We start from the raw sequence: 19,230 nt of genomic DNA on the forward strand, positions 1-19,230 counted from the left end.
CACCAGTGCAGCAGCTGTATGCTGGGGGTTCTTCCCCTCCCAATCAGATGAGGGAATTACAAGCATAAACCCCATAAAAGAAACAACACCACAACCAAACACAGCCTTCTGGGTGGGGAAACTGGGGCCAGGCTTCTCCAACCAGCCATGGACAGGCCTCTTTGCAGTATTGCTGCGTTCGTGGCGCAGCAAATAATTTGTAACAAATAGTTTATTCAATTAATGGAGCCTCTCTGCTCTGGGGCAGATGGCATCCTTTAAAAATGGATTCCCGATGGAAAACCAGACAGCAGCATTTGTGGTCCCATTTCCCTCGCTTTCAGGTCAATGCCAGTGGTCATGACTTATGCCTGGGCTGCCGGACGCAAGCCCATGGTGTAGGTATGTGTTTCCCCATCCAGGTTTGTGGGTTTTATTCAGCTTTTCCTTTGCACCGTGGGCTGGCTCACATCCTCACTCCGTTCTTTTTTTCCCTGCTGTTGCCAGGGTGAAGTGTATTTCCTCTCCTTTTTCCTTGGGATGCTGGATCATGGTGATGCTTCTTTTTGGCTGCATCGTTCCAGGCCCCAGGGGTGCCATGAGGTGATGAGAAATGGTTTGTAGCCAGCGAGGGAAAGGGGTTTCCAAGCTTTCCCAAGGGTTTCCCAAGATTTCTCCTAAATGTTTCTAGGTGGCGGGGATGCTGCCATGACTGTTGTCTTTTCAATTGTCCTATAGAGAGGGGCAGCCACCATCCACAAGACAAACAAGCTCAGGAAACAACGCAGCCAGACCCCAGGCCTGTGCACTGATTTGTACCTTTTCTAAAGGGAATAAGGAAAAAGTGCATTTTGTCACACAAGTGACACTGGTGGAGCAGGAAGTGACTCGAACAGGACAATTGTCACATGCCACATGCCAGGAACACCATAGGAACTTCAGGAGCTGCTCTCCAAGCCATGGACCTTGCTCTGCCAAGGCGTTGCATCGTATTTTTGCCCTCAAATTAATAAAGCAAATTGCCAAAAAGGTCCCTTGTAGTCCCAGCCTTGGTGCGAACTGCTCTTGCCAGCCCAGCCTCCCTCCCAGCCAGAACGTGCTCTTAGAAAGGGGCTGACACTGCATGCTCTTCTGCAATGAAACCCGTCTCTGAGTGAACTCAGAGGGACTTACGGGCACCCCTTGTGCATCTCCAGCTGCCCCAAGAGCATCTCTCGTGACCTCCCAGGGCTCTGGTAGTGTTCCCCACTATATTTCAGTGTTGAGGAAACATCAGTGCTGTGATGGTCAGGGGGAAGCCTTGGAGGCTACTTGTGAAGTCCCCCCCTTTGCATACCCAGGAGCCATGCACGAAGGAGGGCTCTGCAGAGATCCATGGGCTGCCTTGGCTCCATGCCTCCTCCAGGGATGGTGTCCCCTTTGCTCTGACCTTAGGGTTGATTTCTCATTGACAGGCCCTGTGCTGCTTCTGAATGGGCATCCCCAAGCTCAGGAGAAGTCTCTTGGAGGTCACCAGGCAGCCCCAGCAGGATGCTCCCATCTCAACACTTGGGGTGGGAACCCCAGAGCACCCATTAGCTTCAAAAGGGGTTGAAAAAGCAAAAGAACAAAAAAGGGACAACTACAACACAGCACACACACCCCCATCATCCACATTTTTGAGCCACAGTGAAGGATAAGCAGGGTGAAGACGCTGCCATATTCAAACAAAATTCTTTTATTGAAAGTGTAATGGAAATTTCTTCATATTGCTTTGATGAAATGAGAGACAGCAGCTCTAGACAAATATGCTTTTTTTATAAACAAATGCAAATGAATAAGGTAAAAATAAAGCATTTTTTTTAACTTGTACCTTTAAGCAACGTAATCACAATATATACACAAAGAAAGCTAAAATAAAGCTATGTTGAAACCAAAGCGTTTCAATCAATACATTAGATAATTACAGATTGTGTCAATAAATACCCAGTTTTTAAACTGTTTAACAGGCAACTTTTTTACACAGATACCAAGAAGGAAAAAAAAAATAAAATATTTACAATTCAGTGCCCTGGGGAAAGAAAAAGATTTAAAAAATCTTCTTTTTTTTTTTAAATTCTTTTGGCACCAACACAAATAAAAAGAATAAATTATAGAAAAAAAAAAAAGAATCCACAAAGGCAGGAGTCTATCCCGGTCATTCATTAAAAAAAAGTGTGTGTGTGTATATATATATATAAAATATATGCATATATTTTATATATATAAATATATATATATGCAGAGAAACCTAGGAATGTTATAAAATATATTAGTGCCAATAAATACAGAAACGGTACCAGACTTTCAACTGTCAGTATTTTTGATGCAGTCTGAAGGATAGAAACTACCACCTAGGAGATAACCGAATGGGATTTTTCAGTCTAAAGAAAGGACAACAACAAAAAATAACAATAATAACAATAATTATATATATATATATCCAGGAAATCCTCCATCTGCCAGTAGTATTCCTACAGTCACCCTCCTGCCCGGCGAGGAGGTCTCTGGGAGTGATGCTTTGCAGGAGGATGTGGCAGCGAGCACAGGGCGAGCACCCGCTCACAGCCACAGCGGGTCAGCTCCACTTCCAAGTTGACCGGCTCAATACCAGAGAAGATGTACAATTAAATAGTAATAATAATGATTAAAAACACCCAAGAAACCCAGCCTTCACCATATTCGTACGCCAGAAGTTCCCTAAATTGCTGGCGGAAATAGCAGGTACCCAAGAGCATCACCATCCCTGCTGTTGGGGATATAAACACTTCAGACAATGGAAAAATCCTCAAATGCGTATTTTGGGGTTTTCCCCCTGTCTGGGTGTCTCTGCACCTCCAGGAGCTTCCAAAACCCAGACAGCCCACCACCCCACTCCCACGGCAGCAGAGCTGGGACACCAAAGCTGCCATCTCCCTCAGTACCGGTAGTGCCAGGGATCATTCCCATCACCAAATCCCTCTTTTTCCAAGATGGGATTTAAAAGCCGGTAGGTTTCAAAGTCAGTGTTGTTTCTTTGACATACCACTGGCGCAGGCACTTAGTGTCTCACTGACGTACAGATTTTATGTCCAGTTACATCTCATGGCCAAATAGTGTCATGTTCTCAGACTGATTTAAATAACAAAAGGCCAAGAGGGCCTCTAATATTCTTCCTAAAAGCGGTAATCTCTATAAACCAAAAGCCTTCAGGGTTTTCAGGCTTTCTTTTCAGCTGTTATTCTTTCTTCTCTCTAAAACTGTACTCAAAAGATAAATAACCCAATATCCTTCATATCCACTTCTTTTACTTGATTTACCTGATTTACCTATAGAAAAAAATATATAGTATAAATAGTCTGACCCACTAGATTTTGGAGCTGTGACACCTCTGATGCTGGGGAGCACTCGCTGAGGAGCATGAGCACAGTGTTGCTGTTGTTGGCTCTGCTCTCCCAAAGACCCCCTGGGGCCGCAAAGGTCCTTCTAGTTACATCCCCACCCTTGCTAACAGTTCCTCTGCATATTCAGGCACCATAATTGATCGGGAAAGATCTCATGGCCAAATCCTTAAGAGATTAAATAAATTATTAAATAATTTATAAAAAGGGTTTGGGTTGGTTTTGTTTGTTTAGAGCTAGTTCATGTTTTTTCTTGAACAGTTGAAGGTTTTGTGTGTTGTGCTCTCCATCACAATATTACGGAGATCAGCCACCATCATCACGTCTACTGATAGAAACCAAAGGACGTTGAACAAACATTCGTCCCATCCCTCCCAGCCGCTTGCCTTTGGCTCTTTTGGAAATGTGAGGTGAAGACCAAACAGCTAACATCTTTCAGACTCAGAAAAACCATGGTCATCTATAGGATGGGTGCTGCTGAAGACATTATTGCCCTTCCAGGTCATTGACAAACCACAGTGCTATTCATGTACTACAGGTAGAAAATAAATAAATACAGATATATTATGCAAAAAAAAATATGATTGTACACATAATACATCTGAGGTATTACCAATTTAAATAAGGTTCCATGCTAGTTCAAGCTTCGGTGCCTAGTTAAATGCTGGAATTTGCAATAAATAGATGAAGAATGATTATGTATATAGTGTATGGATCTCTTCTGTAAACCTTGCCCGATTTAAACGTAAGAGCCGGCTGGGCTGACTCTTACGCCAACCACAAATTTTCACAATAAATACAGCTTCTAAAAGTTGCCTTAAAAAGTTCCTGCAACACTGAAACGTTTCTAGAAGGGGCTGTGTGTACGACTGGCAATGTTAGCGAGGAGTATTTCTCAACAGGTCTTTTCATACAAAACACAAGGAAACTCATACGTGAAAGTCTTTTTCCCTCCCTCCCCACCCCACCCCACCATGAAAGTTTAGAAATTTTTGCACAAACAGTGAGAGAACTGATTGTAGCTGCAGTATGTCAAAACGTCCACGTTCTACAAAGACCAAAAATAGTTTGTTTGCTTAGAAAGTCCTTTTCCGTTTGATTTTTTTCTCCTTAGTTTTGAGTAACGCATCATCCTTTCGGTGCAAGTTTGCCCACTTCGGTTTTCCTTCAGGCTGTTCCTTGCTGCTCGAGCCACACGGGCTTTTCACACTTTCACCGTCTCCATCAGCGATGACTTGATGGCATCCTCCAAAAGTTGATTGTCTGTGAAAGGGGCTGGGGTTTCGGGGACAGATTCGGACAAACCGATAAGGGACTCCAAGAAACAGGAGCCCTGGTCTCCGGCTTGTGGGAAACCTGGAAAATTAGGCAACTGAAACTGTAACGCTGAGAAGTTATCGAGGTTCTCGTACTCCTTCAAGGAGTTGTAAAGGGGTCCCAAGTTATAGTCTGAGAAGGACTGGAAGAAATCCAAGGAGTCTGAGGAAAGGCTGAGGTCAGCGTAGCTCTTGGAGCAGGGCTCAGCCGGGGATGAGGTGCAGCAGGACAGTCCATCGCACCGCACATGAGCAGCATCCTCCAGCAAACCGCCACTGTCCTGGTTGGCGTTCTCATCCAGGCACTCGGAGAGGTGGGACAAGTGGCCAGGGACAGGCTTAGGCTCATCGCCATGGTCCTCGATGAAGAAATCGGTGGGGTGGAAGCAGCTCAGGTCATCATGACCATGGCCACCCTCTTCCTCGGCATCTGAGTCATTGAAGTGGAGGATGCGTGCCAAGCCATCGTCATCCACATCCGACTGGGATTTGTCAGAGGGGAGGCTCTCGTAGGGCTCCTCCAGGTCCTCACTGGGGTGGGAGGAGATGGAAGAGTCTGTCATGTCACTGCTGCAGCTGTTCTCCCCCAAGGCCTCCAGGTCAGGGCTGAACTGGAAGGCGGGTGCCAGCGGCACCGCACGCTCCTCCAAAGAGCCCTTCCCTGTTGCACACCCCAACTGTGGGAGCCGTTCCCGAAAGGGGGGCTCAGCCTCTGCCACTTTCTCACTGCTCTGCTGCTGCTTCTCCAGCTCCAGCTTCATGATGGTGTGGATGAAGTGGGTCTGCACGCGGGCCTGGTTGAACTCGATCCTGCCCTCAGTGTTGCCGCAGCCGTCCTTGGTGCAGCCACAGGGGAAGGAGGTGTGATCCATCTGGCACAGGGAGAAGCAGAGGTTAGGACCAAACCTGGCAGCACAGAGTTGAAACCACCCACAACTCACCCACCTTGAGGAACCAAGTAACAGCTGAGGGGTTTAAAAGCAGGCCACAAAACCAAAATAAATAAAAAAGGCACCCTGTTCTTTTGAAGGGCTGTCATAAAAAAGTCGGGTTTCACCAAAACTGCAGTTAAAAGATTTCAAAAAACCAAAATATAATGCTCCAAAAGAAGACATAAAAGGGCAAACATGAGTTTTTTATATATCGCATTATGGTATTTAATACGTGATCCATATCACTGAGATAAGGACAAACTGCCCCACAGGCATCTGCAGCACCTTTATGTGCCTGTTAGCAGCAGCCGCTAGAGGGGGGCTGTGTCCCACTCATGGAGCACCCGTCCCCCTGTGTGCACCCACCTGCCTGTGCAGAACCACTCTACCTCAGCCCCAGGCTGCAACCACAGCACCAAGGGACCCAGCGGCACCCTGAATACGGGATATGACTCTCCAGGCACAGCTGGGCAGGCACCCATAACAAATAACACGAAAGGTATAATAAGCTAATGGAATACAGAGGTGGTCTGCACAGCTAGCTGTGGGCTGACACTCAGCTGGCACTCCCACGTTTGCCTGCACACACTGGGAGTTGTGACACACCAAGGGAAATAAAACTAAAAATAAAAGCAGGGGGAGGAGGAGAAATCGTAGCCTCACGTGAGAAGTGAGAAGCTTTCATTTACAAAGACATTCCCACGTGGCCAATCTCCAACAGAAGACCAAGCAGGTACAATTGTTGTGGGGACAGAACGGGCGGGTGCATTCACACGGCAGGCTTGGGCACATCTGCATGGCTGCAGCGGCAGCATGGGGATGGCTGCATGTGCGATTTGGGAATCAAATGCTCCTGAGCAGTATCTGCTTTGCAGCCTGGGTAGCATCTCCAAGAGCTTTTCTTGCCTGCTTTGCTCTGAGCACAGATGGGAACAGATGTATTTTACAGGCTGTCCTAAATGTATCCTGCTTGCTCAAACCCTTCCTGCTACAACACAGACGTCAGCTGGAGCCACAGCTTTTCCCCCATGCCCAGAGGCGAGGGCAGTACCTGACATTTAATGCCTGCCAAGCTGCAGCTGCAGGTCTCTGGGTCGCAGACCTCCCGGCAGTCACAGCCACAGTCCTCCCGGGACAGGCGGATGTTGTGCAGCTCCCGCTTCTCCTCCTTGTCGATCTTCTTCACCCCCACAGCTTTCAGCAGCGCACGTCTCTTCTTGGCAGGGTAGGGCTGGAGGAAGAAGCCATCCTCCAGGTCCACGTTGCTGACGTCGATGTCATCGTCAGAGATGTCTTCAATAGTGAGCTGGTTGGCCTCCTCTGATTCCTTTGTGCCATTCATGGTTAGCTAAGGGCAAAAAAAAAAATGGGCAAAGCGTTAGGGATGTGTTGGGGACAAAGAACCATCAGCACCCCCAGGTCAGGAGAAACAAGAAAAGAAATATCTGCCCCCCATGCTGGTGGATGACAGGACCAACATCTGCGTCAGAGCCCCCAGAGACTTGACGGACACCTGACATGTAGAGTTCAGTGTCTTTTCCATCATTTTTCAAAGGTGGAGAACTGAGCTGAAAATCCCACACAGGCGTCTGTGTTTTTCTGGGACCCAAACAGGGTTAAGAACCAATGCCCCCAGGTCTCAGAGAGGCTCCTAGGAAAGACTGGCCATTAACTAATGACATCCACCCGCTCCTCATCAACCCAGCCCCATGCTCCTATACTCACTTTCCATTTCAATGCCTCCAACTTCTCCTCTTTTAATTTCTCTTCCAGTTTCACCCGACGAACGTTTTCCTGCTCCTTTGAAAACTCCGCTAGCGTGAACTGCCGGGAGGAGCTGTGTTTGCTCACCATCCCCAGGGTACAGCCCCCGCGACTAGGCACGCTTGTGAACCCCTGGCAGCGTGGGAAGTAAAACACAGTGACCCGGTCAAACTCCACATTGTTCTTCTTTAGTCGCTTGGATTTCTTCAGGATAGATGTGGCTAAAAATGGGGGAAGAAAGAAACAGCTCGAAGTCAGTACTGCCATCCTGCAGGCAGGATAGAAATACTACAAACAGGCTGTAAATACTACAAACAGGCAGGACGTGCAATTACTCTCTCAACAGAGACATGATGGGACAAGGTTACAACATCGCTTGATGGCTTCTGGTGTTTTAGGATCTAACACTTCAAAGGTCGGGTGAGGCTGGAGAGGAAACTAAGCCAAATCCTGATGCGCATTGGAGTCACCGATCAGATTCACCCTAAGAACCGGCTGCTGCTTCTCCTTGCCTGACTTCCTCCAGGAAACATACATTTGCTTATTCTTCACATGCAGCAGAGCATAACGAACAAGTAACAAACTATCCTACATGCCTGTCTTGCTTTAACCCCAAGCACCCTGCCCCGCATTTAAGAAGCTCGTGTCTGCCAGGACACTGACACTCCAGTGCTGCATGGCTCCAGCTCTTGTGGCACTGCAGAAAATAGCCAAAATGTCTGTTTTTCTGGTACTTCCTTTCACCATCCACTGGGAGGAACTATGAATCTATAGTTTATTCTCAAGTGACTCATTTAATAGCAGCTGCAAAGATGTTAATCTTTATGCAGGTGATCCCAGGGTAAACATGGCAATACATGACTCTGGTTTATCTTAAACTGCTGAAACACGCTACACACCATTTAAAGCGGAGCCTCTCCAGAGATACCTGGTTCTGCACATTTGCACATGCAAACGTAGCAGATGAAGCAGGACTAATTAACCAGGGCAGTTTCAGAGTCAATGAGGTCCCACGAATGTAGCTGGCCATGGAAAGCAAAGTGAAATGTGGTGGTAGGTTATAGAGCTGCCTTTTCTGCTGCATGAGCGTGTAAGGGACAAGAGCAGCTATGCAGAAATTCAGTGGTGTGGTTTTTTGGTCCTATTCTCTCCTGGTGCATAGATGCCTTGGTTGCATAAAATAAGCCAGAAAGGCTTGGTGACTCCCACAGAGCTGGATCTGAGCCCTCTTTGGGTGGCAGAGTCACAGGCAGTCCTATGTGGGGAGCTAACCAAAAGGGCTGCTGAAAACCCTAGGGGCTCGGTTGGTTTGGCTGGCCCTGAAGGCTGGGAAAGTGCGAGACCGGACAGTTAGCTGCACCCATGTTTCACAAGTCTCACTTGCCAAACATACAGCATTTCAGTTTCACATAAAAAAAACCCCAAGTGTTCACCCAGCTGCATCAGCAGCTTCTGCTGAAGAGCTAGGGGTTTCACACTGCTCCCTGCAGTCACTTTGATGGTATCTTTGCACAGTGTGTTGCATTTTCATAATAACCTTGACCCAATCTTCTAAAACATTAGCTCTTTATCAAAAGGCATGTTAACCACCGCGATCATCTATCAGCTGAGCTGCTGCACTTTGGCATTTGCTTCTCTCTCCCTGCACCCCTCCTCCGAAATTGTTTTCCCATTCCTGACCCTTTTCCAATTGAGCCAGAGAATACAAAAAGTTCATTGTTTTGTCACAAAACCTGGGAAGACAAGCAAGAATGAGACTCTTTATTATTACAAGACTTCTAAAGCCTTTTCAGACCGCTGTGTGTTTGTGTATGTCTGCTAAGTGGACCTTAACTGCTATATACAGTGGGTGTTCAGTATAATTTACTAGGTTGGACTATTTCTTCTCTGTGAAGATGTTCCCCTATTGTATCTTTTGTTTTTCCCTTCACATGGCAGATAAAGAATTTTACGACCTTGCGTTCTGTGTGCTTTCCTAAAAGCTCTCAAAACTGATATTGCTGGGAAAACAAAATAGCATTTATCTGTACTAACAGTGGAGGCAATGTCAAACGTGTCATGTTCTTTGGCAAAGTACCCAACTTACGTAGGAAACAAGTTCTGAAATGGTAATTGCACCACTGGTTAATCATTTTCTAAAACCAGTGTTATGGGCCTTTGCTGTCTGTTTGGGTTTTGGCTATGGAATAGCTTAACAGAGGATTAAGGGATGGTGGGATTGGTCCACAGCACTGGCTTGGAGGCCCCTGCATGCCTGTGCACACCCAGGTCCTTCCAATATTCCTGGAAATTTGGACTTCAGCAAAAGCAGTGTAAAGAATGATAAATGCTGGGAGGAAGGGCTAAGGAAGACTATCCTGAGGATGCTGGCCCATTACAAAACCAAGATAAACTGGTGTAATGACAGGGAGCTGGCTGCTTCTACTCCTAAAGGTGTGCTCCAAGGGGGTCTCTGCATGGTGATAACCCACCATCCTGCTGCAGAAAAAACCACAGAGGAAAGTCTGATCGCAGGAAAGTGGCTGATGGAGATACTCACGGGTGAAGCTGGGTGTTAAGGCAGAGCTAGGCTTGGGCTCTCCGCGGGAGCTCTCCTCATCCGTCTCCCAGCCTGAAGACGCTGAAGAGGAGAGAGGGGAGCAGGAGGAGGAGGAGCAGTAGGTACTGTCATCCCCCAGCTCTTCATACTTCCTTTTCAATACCCCGCTCATGGTGACGCCGTACTTTTCATATAACTGGAAAACAAAGGAGAAACACAGACTAAAGCAAGGGAAATACTGCCAGTTTCTGGTGATGAGCAGGATGGCTTTAATCCCCAGCAAGGCTTCTCCACCAGGTCTACCTGGCCATGCAGGGGTGATTCCCAAAACGTGCTCCCTAGGAAAACCATACCTTGCTACCCCCTTGCTGTGCACACCTGCTGAACCTCGCTGCCTTTTTATGATGCTGCAGAAAAAAAATTACTATTGCACACAACAAACTGTCCAGAAACCAATTCAATCAACACAAATGTTATCAAAGAGTAAGTATTACATTGTGCTTACTAATTCTTTTATGTTAAATCCTCACCCAGATCGCTTTCTATGCAGTTACAGCTTTAACGTTTTGCTAATTACAAAAATAAGCCAGTTTGCAGAGAACAATCTGTTGGCATGATTTACTTGCTACAGCTCCCTGGGGAAACAGACTTATTAAATGAAGCACTGAAATACAAATATATCAACTGTGAAGAACAGCTCTTCTCCTCTTAGTGCCTTTCATAGCCAGTCCTCCATTCAATAAGCTATTCTTGTTTAGGCTGGGTTATGTATCAAGCATAGTAGCAATTAAAAACAACGCAGCTAATTAAAAACAAAGGAGCTCTGTACTTGCCTAGATTCCTAAATTTCCTGCATGCTTTTCCCCTGTTCATCTTATAGAAGAAAAAAGGAAAAAAAAAACCCACAAGAAAAAAACAAGAAAAAGAAAAAAAAACCCACCAAACAACAAAAACCTTTGTTGCATCTTTAACCTTTGCTTTTATAAAGTTTGTGGGGGTTTTGCCTCTTGAAATTGCACAAAAGCTGCACACTTTGCCTGCAATGGGCTAACAGATAACAGAGCCCACCTAACCTGTGATGCTCTTGCCTAGGTAATGGACTATTTCTCCTTTTAGATGCTGGCAACAGTGCACCAGATGTAACTGCTTCAGCGTAAGTCACTGCTAGCTTATTTTGAAGCTATACCCAAAGCTGAGAACTAGGCTGCTGCTGGATGAGTGCCTTACTTTGACCCTATCCCACCAGGCTGTAAGGCACAACCATAGTGGGAGAGATGCAGCCCTAGCCCAGAAACCTCCTCCAGCAAGAAGGGAGAGCCCCAGTGACATGGAACGCTAGCAGCCACCTCACCGATAAAACCATAGGTAATACACAAACCCTAAAGCATCCCTAAAATTCAGATGACACAGGGATAGGCACATACATCCCAGGGACAGGGACAGCACAGATATGGGGGTGCCAAACACCCAGTCCCCATCCTCTCCTGCCAGCTGAAACTCCTCCACCAGCCAAATTTCTTCTTTCTAACTGTAGCACTTTCTCACCCTCTTTTGCATGTCTGAAGTTAATTTCAGTCTCCGAAAAAAAAAAAAAAAAAAAAAGAGAAAAAAGGAAAAAAAAAGAAAAACAACCCCAAAACCAAAAAACCCCAACAAAACACTAACCCCGCCCTCCCGACAGCCCTGAGCAGGCGGCACAAAAACCGCACCAGCTTCAAAACCTCCCAACCATGAGATTCTCAGTATCTCGATAGCATCGCGCAGTAACATGTAACAGGATGGGAGCACACACTGTGCCTTCAAAGCCCTGTGCCAGCCCTCATTAATTATGTTTACCAACAGCTTCCCAGGAGACAATGGTCCCCTAAAAGGCAAAAAAAATCCCTGGGTGAAGTAGCTCCATCCTGAAGAAGTTAATCGTTCCCTGCAATGCAAGTCTCTGGGGCCAGCGCATCCACTACAGCCCCCTGAACCTGTGGGCTGGGAAGAGGTGATCCTCTTCATTCCTCCTCTTCCCTGGCAGTCCCACTGCTGTATGTGGTTCTGCCACAGACAGGTTGTTGGGTTTTTGGCCTTAATCCAAAAGATGGGATAAGTGGATCTGGCCATCCTCCAGCCCCAGCAACACATGTCCTACCTGACACCTGGGTTAACCCCTTTTCTGCCTGCACCCTGTGAGCAAAGCAGAGCTCACAGGCAGCCACGATGCCCAAACCAGCTACCTGACTGCATTTACAAACTCTGCTCTGTTTTACATTTGCTTTAAGAAACCATCAGAGCAAAGAAGCCCTCCGAATCCACGGCAGGGGTCCAAACCAAAGCCTGAACTGCAGCCAGAGGTTTGCTCATGCCAGCTGACCCCATTATCCACCCAGAGGGGACAAAATCTTTACAAAGAAATCATGCACGTGGCTTGAAAGAGCATCAGCTCGTGCCACAAAGCAACTGCTCGCTGCTCCAAAACACACCTCGCCTCTAGAGTTGCCAGTGAAGGATGCCACTGTCTAGCCAAGCCAAGGGAAGGAGAAACCAGCTTCCCAAAAAGCCCATAGGACACGTCCAATGGCAAATGCCCTCAGAGATACAGTGTTGACCACAACCAAGCCTCACGGGAGACACTGGGGGGTGGTGGAGCAGCCAAGATCATGCTGCTGAAATGGGGATAACTCAGGCATCCATTTCTACCAAGATTTACATAGCCTGCAGGACTGCCAGAGAAGCGAGAAGGTGGACGCCACAATGCTGCAGAGCAACACCGCCCTGACACTCAGATCTCCTGCAAATGCAGGCAGCCACAACTGCCCCCCCCAAACCACACAGTAAGAAAAAAGCCAAAGCGTTTTCCCCCAGCGACCTAACCAAATTAACACAAACCCTGAGCCAGAGCCAAGGCAAGCTGTGTATGAGATAGTATTTTAAAACAAGAAATAAAATTGCACCATCATCCCTGATTAGCTATGTCTGGCAGAAGGATGAAGGGAGGCGTGTGCCTCTCCCATCTATGAGAATAAGCCAAATGCATAGAAAAAACCACCTTTGGCATGCTGTCTTATTCAAAACACCTATTGTTTTGTTAATGCAAAGTAGGTGTCGTGCAAACATGATTCGCAATGGGAAAAAAACTGGTGAACTTGATGCCCATCCAGAAAGCCTTACCCCTCTTTGCTGATTTATGGGTGCGACATTTTCCAGGTTGAATTTTCAAATCCTTCCCAGGAGCTATGATGTAGTGGGGCTGCTCCCATTAGTGTCTCCTTGCACCCACCCCCAAAGCATCCTCCAGACAGGGGGGTTGCTGTTAAGGCAAAGACGATCCTCTCTTCCCCTTCTCACCCCAGCACTTGGAGGCAGAATTCAGAATCCACAGCAGTGATTTGGACATTGCCATGTCACTGAAACCACTGTCCACTCAGCCAAAAAACCCAGAGGCAAGTTCAGATACAGTGAGGATATTTTAATTGCAGTAATGCTGCAAGCAATCTTAAATTCACATTGACATCTTATAAAGAAGTCCTCAAAATGTGTACAGCAGCACGGAAAAAAAGGTGTATATATATCTATGTATCTGTGCTCGCCATTGCAAATCTCAGCAGGCACCAATGAGTGCAGGATTTTACCACCTTCTCTTTTTTTTTTTTTTACATAACCTGAAATAAAATAATCCTATCTTCCTTTCAGTTGCCAAAAAAGACATTCTGTTCTTGGCTAAGACTTCTTACTCATCTATTTTACTGAAAACAGCTTTTGGAACAAGTACATAATGCAATGGATCAAACCCGCAGGAATTCCTCTCTGGCACCAGAACTCCCACTATCCTGGGAATACTTTCTAACAAATATTTAGCCCAGATGTGCATTCCTTTCTTTTTCTCTCCCTCTTTTTTTTTTTTTTTTTTAAAGCATTAGAGTTTGGGTGGGGGGAGTGGGGAGGTGGTGGCTGTCTAGTTGGGGGGAAGGGAATCAAATCTGCAAAGTCCCATTTCTGGTGCTCAGCAAGTTGCAGGGTAAAGCCCTAATACACTGGAATGCGAGGAATTAATGTTTTAACTATCCTCCTCTTGGACGACGTCTCAACAGTAAATATTTCGAGTAATTTAGACTTAAGAAGGTTTGGCATTTGTTTAGCCAAGCACAGAGGAAGGAGACTACAACCCCTTCCAGTGTCCAGTTAGTCCATTTATAAGAGACTGCACAAAGAGGCATCAAGGCTTTGTGCAGAAGTATGCAGAGAAGATGTTTCAGCGTTATCCTGTGGGGTTGTAGATGTGCTTTGCACCGGTCAGGCGAACACAGCAGTGCAAGCAAGACAAAGGGAACTTCTCCCAGCAAGTCCAGCGGCTCCGTTTGCTTGTGCCACAACTCCCACAGTATTGCAGGAGAACATCTATGAGCAAGGAGATTTTAAATTTTGGGGTTTCTGTCAGTGGAGCATCCTAAAGAATGGAAGGATCCCAAATCTGTGCATGAGCTATTGAAGGAAAATTTTCTTCTGCCAATAAATTTGTGTAAAAAGCAAACAAACAAACAAACAAAAAAAAACCCAAACCTCAGTGCACTGCACTAAAAGTATTTATTTTCCAGTGACTTTTTGAGCCGGTCTGCCAACTTTACAATCACAGCCGTCTGCCTGCAGTCCAGGAAGCCAAGGTGGACTCTTCCCAGCACACCAGGATGAGGGCTCAGGCGCCAGGAGCCAGTTAACAACTCTGCTGAGCCATGAGTCAGAGCAGCTCCTGCTCCCTCCCCCAGAGCCGCAGTGGCTGTGCAGGTCTAGCAGGAGTAAATATTAGTTTAAAAAACACCACTGCATATTTTAGCCAGGTACGGCTTCAAACACGACTTGTGGAGTAAACCTGCGGGGGTTTGGGGTCACTGCTGATTTGCACACCGCTGCTTATTGTGGGTCACACGACCTTGGTGCAAGTATCACCAAAAACGGGTGTGGAGCCGAACTTCCCAGTTAGCCATCCCAGATATCTGATGTCTAACACAGTGGTGATTCCAGTGATGCCTCTAGGTTTCTTAATAATCACTGCGCTATCAACGCTGATTCATTGCTCATTCATTTAACTATTAATTCTTCGCATATTTACTTAAGTGGTTTCCCCAGTGCCGCTGTGACAGCCTCCACGATGACAACACTTCCCAACTTCGGGGCTGACCGGGATCGCCCCACTGGGACCCTCCAGGGGACGGTCCCGCTCATGTTCCCAGCCACACGAGCTGTGCTTTCCAGTTCAGACCAGATTATATTCACCCAGCTGGGTCTAAGGTTTCATAACCTTGCTCCAGTTAAAAATAGCCTGTGCCTACTATGCAACAGCAAAGCCCAAAGTACCCCGTGCCGTGGAGCAGGAGCATGAATCAGTTTGTAACACCACGAGTTTATTCTCCTGCCAGAGACTGAACAGGCAAAACGCCTTCCCCGGGAAGAGCATCAGAAGCATTTTCTCCATCTACTAATTTCCAGAAGGCCACAAAGAAGAGGGCTTTTCAGATTTTTTTCCAGCAAGCCCTTACTTCTCGCTGACAGCTTGAAAGGTGAATAAGAAATACTAGCAAATACATTAAAGGTTATCTGACACAGGCCAAATGAAACAAGGTTCAAATGTACTCAGTGCAGATTGTGCTGTAATAAATATGAAAACAGCAAAGTGTGCTTTGTCTAGGAAAATCCTCTATTTGATTACACCTCATGAATAATTCACTCCAGGTTTCCATATTTGTCCTCCTGTAGGTACACGCTGTGCATTACCTTGCCTGCTATATATACGCACGCATTTCCTGCGCTGAATTATTAAAGGCTAGCCGGGAGCTGCAGAGTGTCTCTCCCCTCTCCGCACGCACCATCCCGAAAATTAACCCCCTAACCTCGACGGGCCTCATCTGCAAAGTGCTCAGCAGAGGAACAATAAAAATATTCTCATGGGGGAGCGACAGAAAGAAAGAAAAAGAAGGAAATGGCAACTGCTGATGAGTTCCCCGTAGCAAACTGCAAGACTGAGGTCTGAGGATGGCCGTGGGGGTTTTCTCCCCACCCCACCGAGGCGCTGTCAGTACAGACGTTGGAGAGGCAGGGCTGCTTTAGGAAAGGGCTGTCCCTACGTGTCAGCCTCTTCCTACAGCGACATTATGTAACTCGAAGGTGACAGACACTCCGAAGGATGCCGAGGGGGGAAGGAGGGAGCAAAATTAAAATACATACTGAGAAAACTTAGGAGGTGCCCCCCCCCCCCAATTTTTTCCCCTTTTCTCAGGTGCGCTGTGAAACCCCCGATTTTTTATTTCGGGGGAGTTGGGGGGGGGGGGGGAGGGCGCTCCCCGTCCGCCCGTCGGTCCATCCGTGCGCCGGTCGGTAGGTGTTGCTGTAGCGACGGGAAAGCATCCCCAGCCGGGCAGATTTGGGGAAGAGCAAGCCGGCAAGGCTGGTCTCCCCCCTCTCCTACCCTGCCGCCTTTCTTTCAAGATCAGAAAATTGGAACCGCAGCCGTAAAGATGGAGCAGAGCCTTATCTGAAGCGGGGGGGGGGGGGAACTCAGCGATACCCAAACAAATACAGAGGTATTTGTATGTGTGCACAGCACAGCCGACGGGCAAATGCGGGAGAGCGGGCGAGCAGCGGAACCCCCTCCTCAGGAGCCCGGGAGGCTCCGGGCAGCCCCCGGTGCCGCCGGGCTCCCGTCGCCCGGGGCAGGAGCAGCCCAGCCAGCCGGCGTCGCTGCGCCGCGCCTGCGGCGGTGTAACCGACACGGGCCTTTTGACGGCGGGGCAGCGGGGACGGGCTCTTCCCCGACCCTCGACAGCCGCGGGCAGCGCGGGGGGAAGCGCCAGCCTGGCTCGTAACCGGCCCCGCAACGGCCGCGCAGCGCGGACGCGGCGCTCAGCGGCGGGGGAGCCGCTTCTCCCCCTCACCCCTACCCCTGCTCCTCCTCCGCCACCCCGGCGGGGCCCTACCTGCGGCGGCGGCGGCGGCGGCGGGTCCCGGCGCGGAGGGGAGCGGAGCGGCGCGGCAGGTCCGGCTGCAGCGGCGGCGCCTCCCGCTCTGCCGCTGCCGGGGCTGCGCCGCGCGCGCTGCCCTTTTCCGTCAGTGGAAAACTCCGGGCTCTGACGCAGGCGGTGACAGGCGCGGGGCCGCGCGCGCCCGGCTTCCTGCCACCAACCAGCCAGCCAGCCAGCCAGCCAGCCCTCCCCGCGGGCGGGGCCGCTGAGTCAGGCCCGGCGGGGCGGGGCTGGACGGGACGGGACGGGACGCACCGCCCCGTTCCGTCCCACAGCTGTGTGGAGCGGGGCAGCGCCCGGAGTGAACGGGGACGGGGGGGGGCCGTGCCGGGGGGGCCCCCGCGGAAGAGTGCACTCCGGAGCTGGTGCGGGTTCTAATGGGGGGGCTGTCCCGCAGGGAGGTGGGAACAGCTCGGACTCCAAAATGTGTTTGAGTACTGCGGCGGGCTGGGGATGCCCAAGCAAGTGTTGACCCTAGAAGGGGTTTGGGTGTTTCAAGGGGTTCAGAACTCACTAAGACCCGTCCCCCCCCCCCCCAGGCACAGCTTGGACTCCAAAAATGGTTGTGGGTCCCGATGGGGGGGTTATGTTCCACAAAGAGGCTGGGGAACAGTTTGGATTCAAAATGCTTTTGAGTACTGCAGGGAGCTGGGGACCCCCAAGCAAGCATGGACCCTGAAAAGGGTTTGGGTGCTTCAAGGGGTTCAAGGGACCCATGGGCACAGCTTGGACCCCAAAATGGATGTGGGTCCCAACAGAGAGGTTGTATCCCACAAGGGGCTGGGCAACCACGGGCATAGCTTGGACTCCAATGTGGATTTGAGTACTGCAGGGGGCTGGGGACCCCCCAGCAAGCGGGGACCCCCAAGCAAGTGTGGACCCCAAAACATATTTGGGTGCTTCAAGAGGTTCAGAGTCCACAAAGGCCTGGGCAACCGCAGGCACAGCTTGGACCCCATACCAGAGTGGGGCGTCACTTGGAGCCACACAGGGGTTTGAGGCCTACAAACAGACTTGGCCCCTGGAAGGGGTTTGGACCCCACAGGGAAACGTAAGCACAACCTGGACTCCACAATGCATTTGAGTACCACAGGGGGCTGGGGATCCTGAAGTAGGTGGGGACCCCGAGAGGGGTTTGGGTGCTTCAAGGGGTTCAGAGCCTGCAAAGGGTTGGGGAACCACAGGCAAAACTTGGACCCTGAAACAGATTTGGGCACCACAGGGGGCTTGGACCACACAAAGTTTGGGGACCCACAGGCACACTTGGACCCAAAAATGTGTCTGGGTCCCACAGGGGGTTTGTGTCACACAAGGAGTTTTTGGACCCACAATCACAGCTTGGACACCAAAGTGGATTTGTGTTCTGCAGTGGGTTTGGGGCCCGCAGGCAGGCTTTGTCCCCTGAAAGGGATTTCGGCCCTGTAAGGGGTTTTGGGGATGCCCAGGCACAGCTTGGACCCAAAAGCAGAGTGGGGAATCACAGGGGCTTTGGGCCACACAGAGGTTTGGGGCCCACAAACAGACTTGGTCCCTGGAAAGGTTTTGGACCCTACAGACAAAGCTTGGATCCCAGAAGAGATCTACAGGGGGTTAGGGTCCCACAAACGTTTTTGGCCCCATGAGTATGGGTTGATCCCTGAAAGGGGTTGGAGCCCCACAGGGAGTTTGGCACTCGCAAGCAGGCTGGGCCCAAGGGGATTTGGGCCCCACAGGAGCTTCAAGCCCCACAAGCCTTCAAAAGTGAATTGGGCTCTACAGAGTGCCTGGGACCCACAAGCAACCTTAGACCTGAAACAGATTTGGGCCTAAGAATGGGTTTGGGTGTCACAAAGAATCTGGGATCTATGAGCAAGGCTTGGAGACCCAAACAAATTTGGGCCCCACAGGGATTTGGGATCCAGAGAGGATTAGGGATCTACAAGCAAGATGTAGCCCCCACAAGGGGTTTGGGATTTATGAGGCATTTGGGTCCCACAGGAGAGGTATGGCTTCCAAACAGGGTGGGGATCCAAAAGCAGGGCTTGGCACCCAGAAGGGATTGGGCCCTACACAGGAGTTTTGGGCCCCAAGGGAATTTGGGCTCCTAAAAGGGACTTTAGGCTCCATGGGAAGGGTTGACCGCAAAAATGGGTTTGAGCCCCACAAGCAAGAGTTGCCTTCAAAGAGAACTGGGTCCCCAGAAGGGACATGGGCCCTGTAAGTGATGCTTGGGCTCCAGTGGGATTTAAGGCGCCACAGGCAAGAGACATGATTTTGGGGATTTTGTTTCTCAGCACAGCTAGGATGAAGGAGGGCATCCAGGAG

The 19,230-nt window shown here is 49.1% G+C and overlaps 1 protein-coding gene across 1 annotated transcript; it reads right to left on the reverse strand.

Moving 5' to 3' along the window:
• Positions 1-1,675: 1,675 nt before the first annotated feature.
• CSRNP1 (cysteine and serine rich nuclear protein 1) lies at positions 1,676-17,092 on the reverse strand. Its single transcript, XM_065666870.1, has 5 exons — positions 16,882-17,092; positions 9,929-10,124; positions 7,351-7,610; positions 6,677-6,973; positions 1,676-5,565 (listed from the first exon to the last, which is right to left on the reverse strand). The coding sequence occupies exons 2-5, from the start codon at positions 10,098-10,100 to the stop codon at positions 4,582-4,584; spliced, it is 1,713 nt and encodes a 570-aa protein (XP_065522942.1). The 5' UTR covers positions 10,101-10,124; positions 16,882-17,092; the 3' UTR covers positions 1,676-4,581.
• Between the last annotated feature and the right edge of the window lie 2,138 nt (positions 17,093-19,230).

The sequence above is a fragment of the Lathamus discolor genome, chromosome 2 (assembly GCF_037157495.1).
Source record: "Lathamus discolor isolate bLatDis1 chromosome 2, bLatDis1.hap1, whole genome shotgun sequence".
NCBI lineage: Eukaryota > Metazoa > Chordata > Aves > Psittaciformes > Psittacidae > Lathamus > Lathamus discolor.

Bases quoted from the DNA above. Each gene is read 5' to 3' on its own strand.
- CSRNP1 (XM_065666870.1), bottom strand. From the start codon at position 10,100: ATGAGCGGGGTATTGAAAAGGAAGTATGAAGAGCTGGGGGATGACAGT. The intron at 6,974-7,350 runs GTGAGTATAGGA...TTTTGCCCTTAG, and splicing joins TGGAGGCATTGAAATGGAAA to CTAACCATGAATGGCACAAA. The intron at 5,566-6,676 runs GTACTGCCCTCG...TCCCTGTGCCAG, and splicing joins TGGCAGGCATTAAATGTCAG to ATGGATCACACCTCCTTCCC.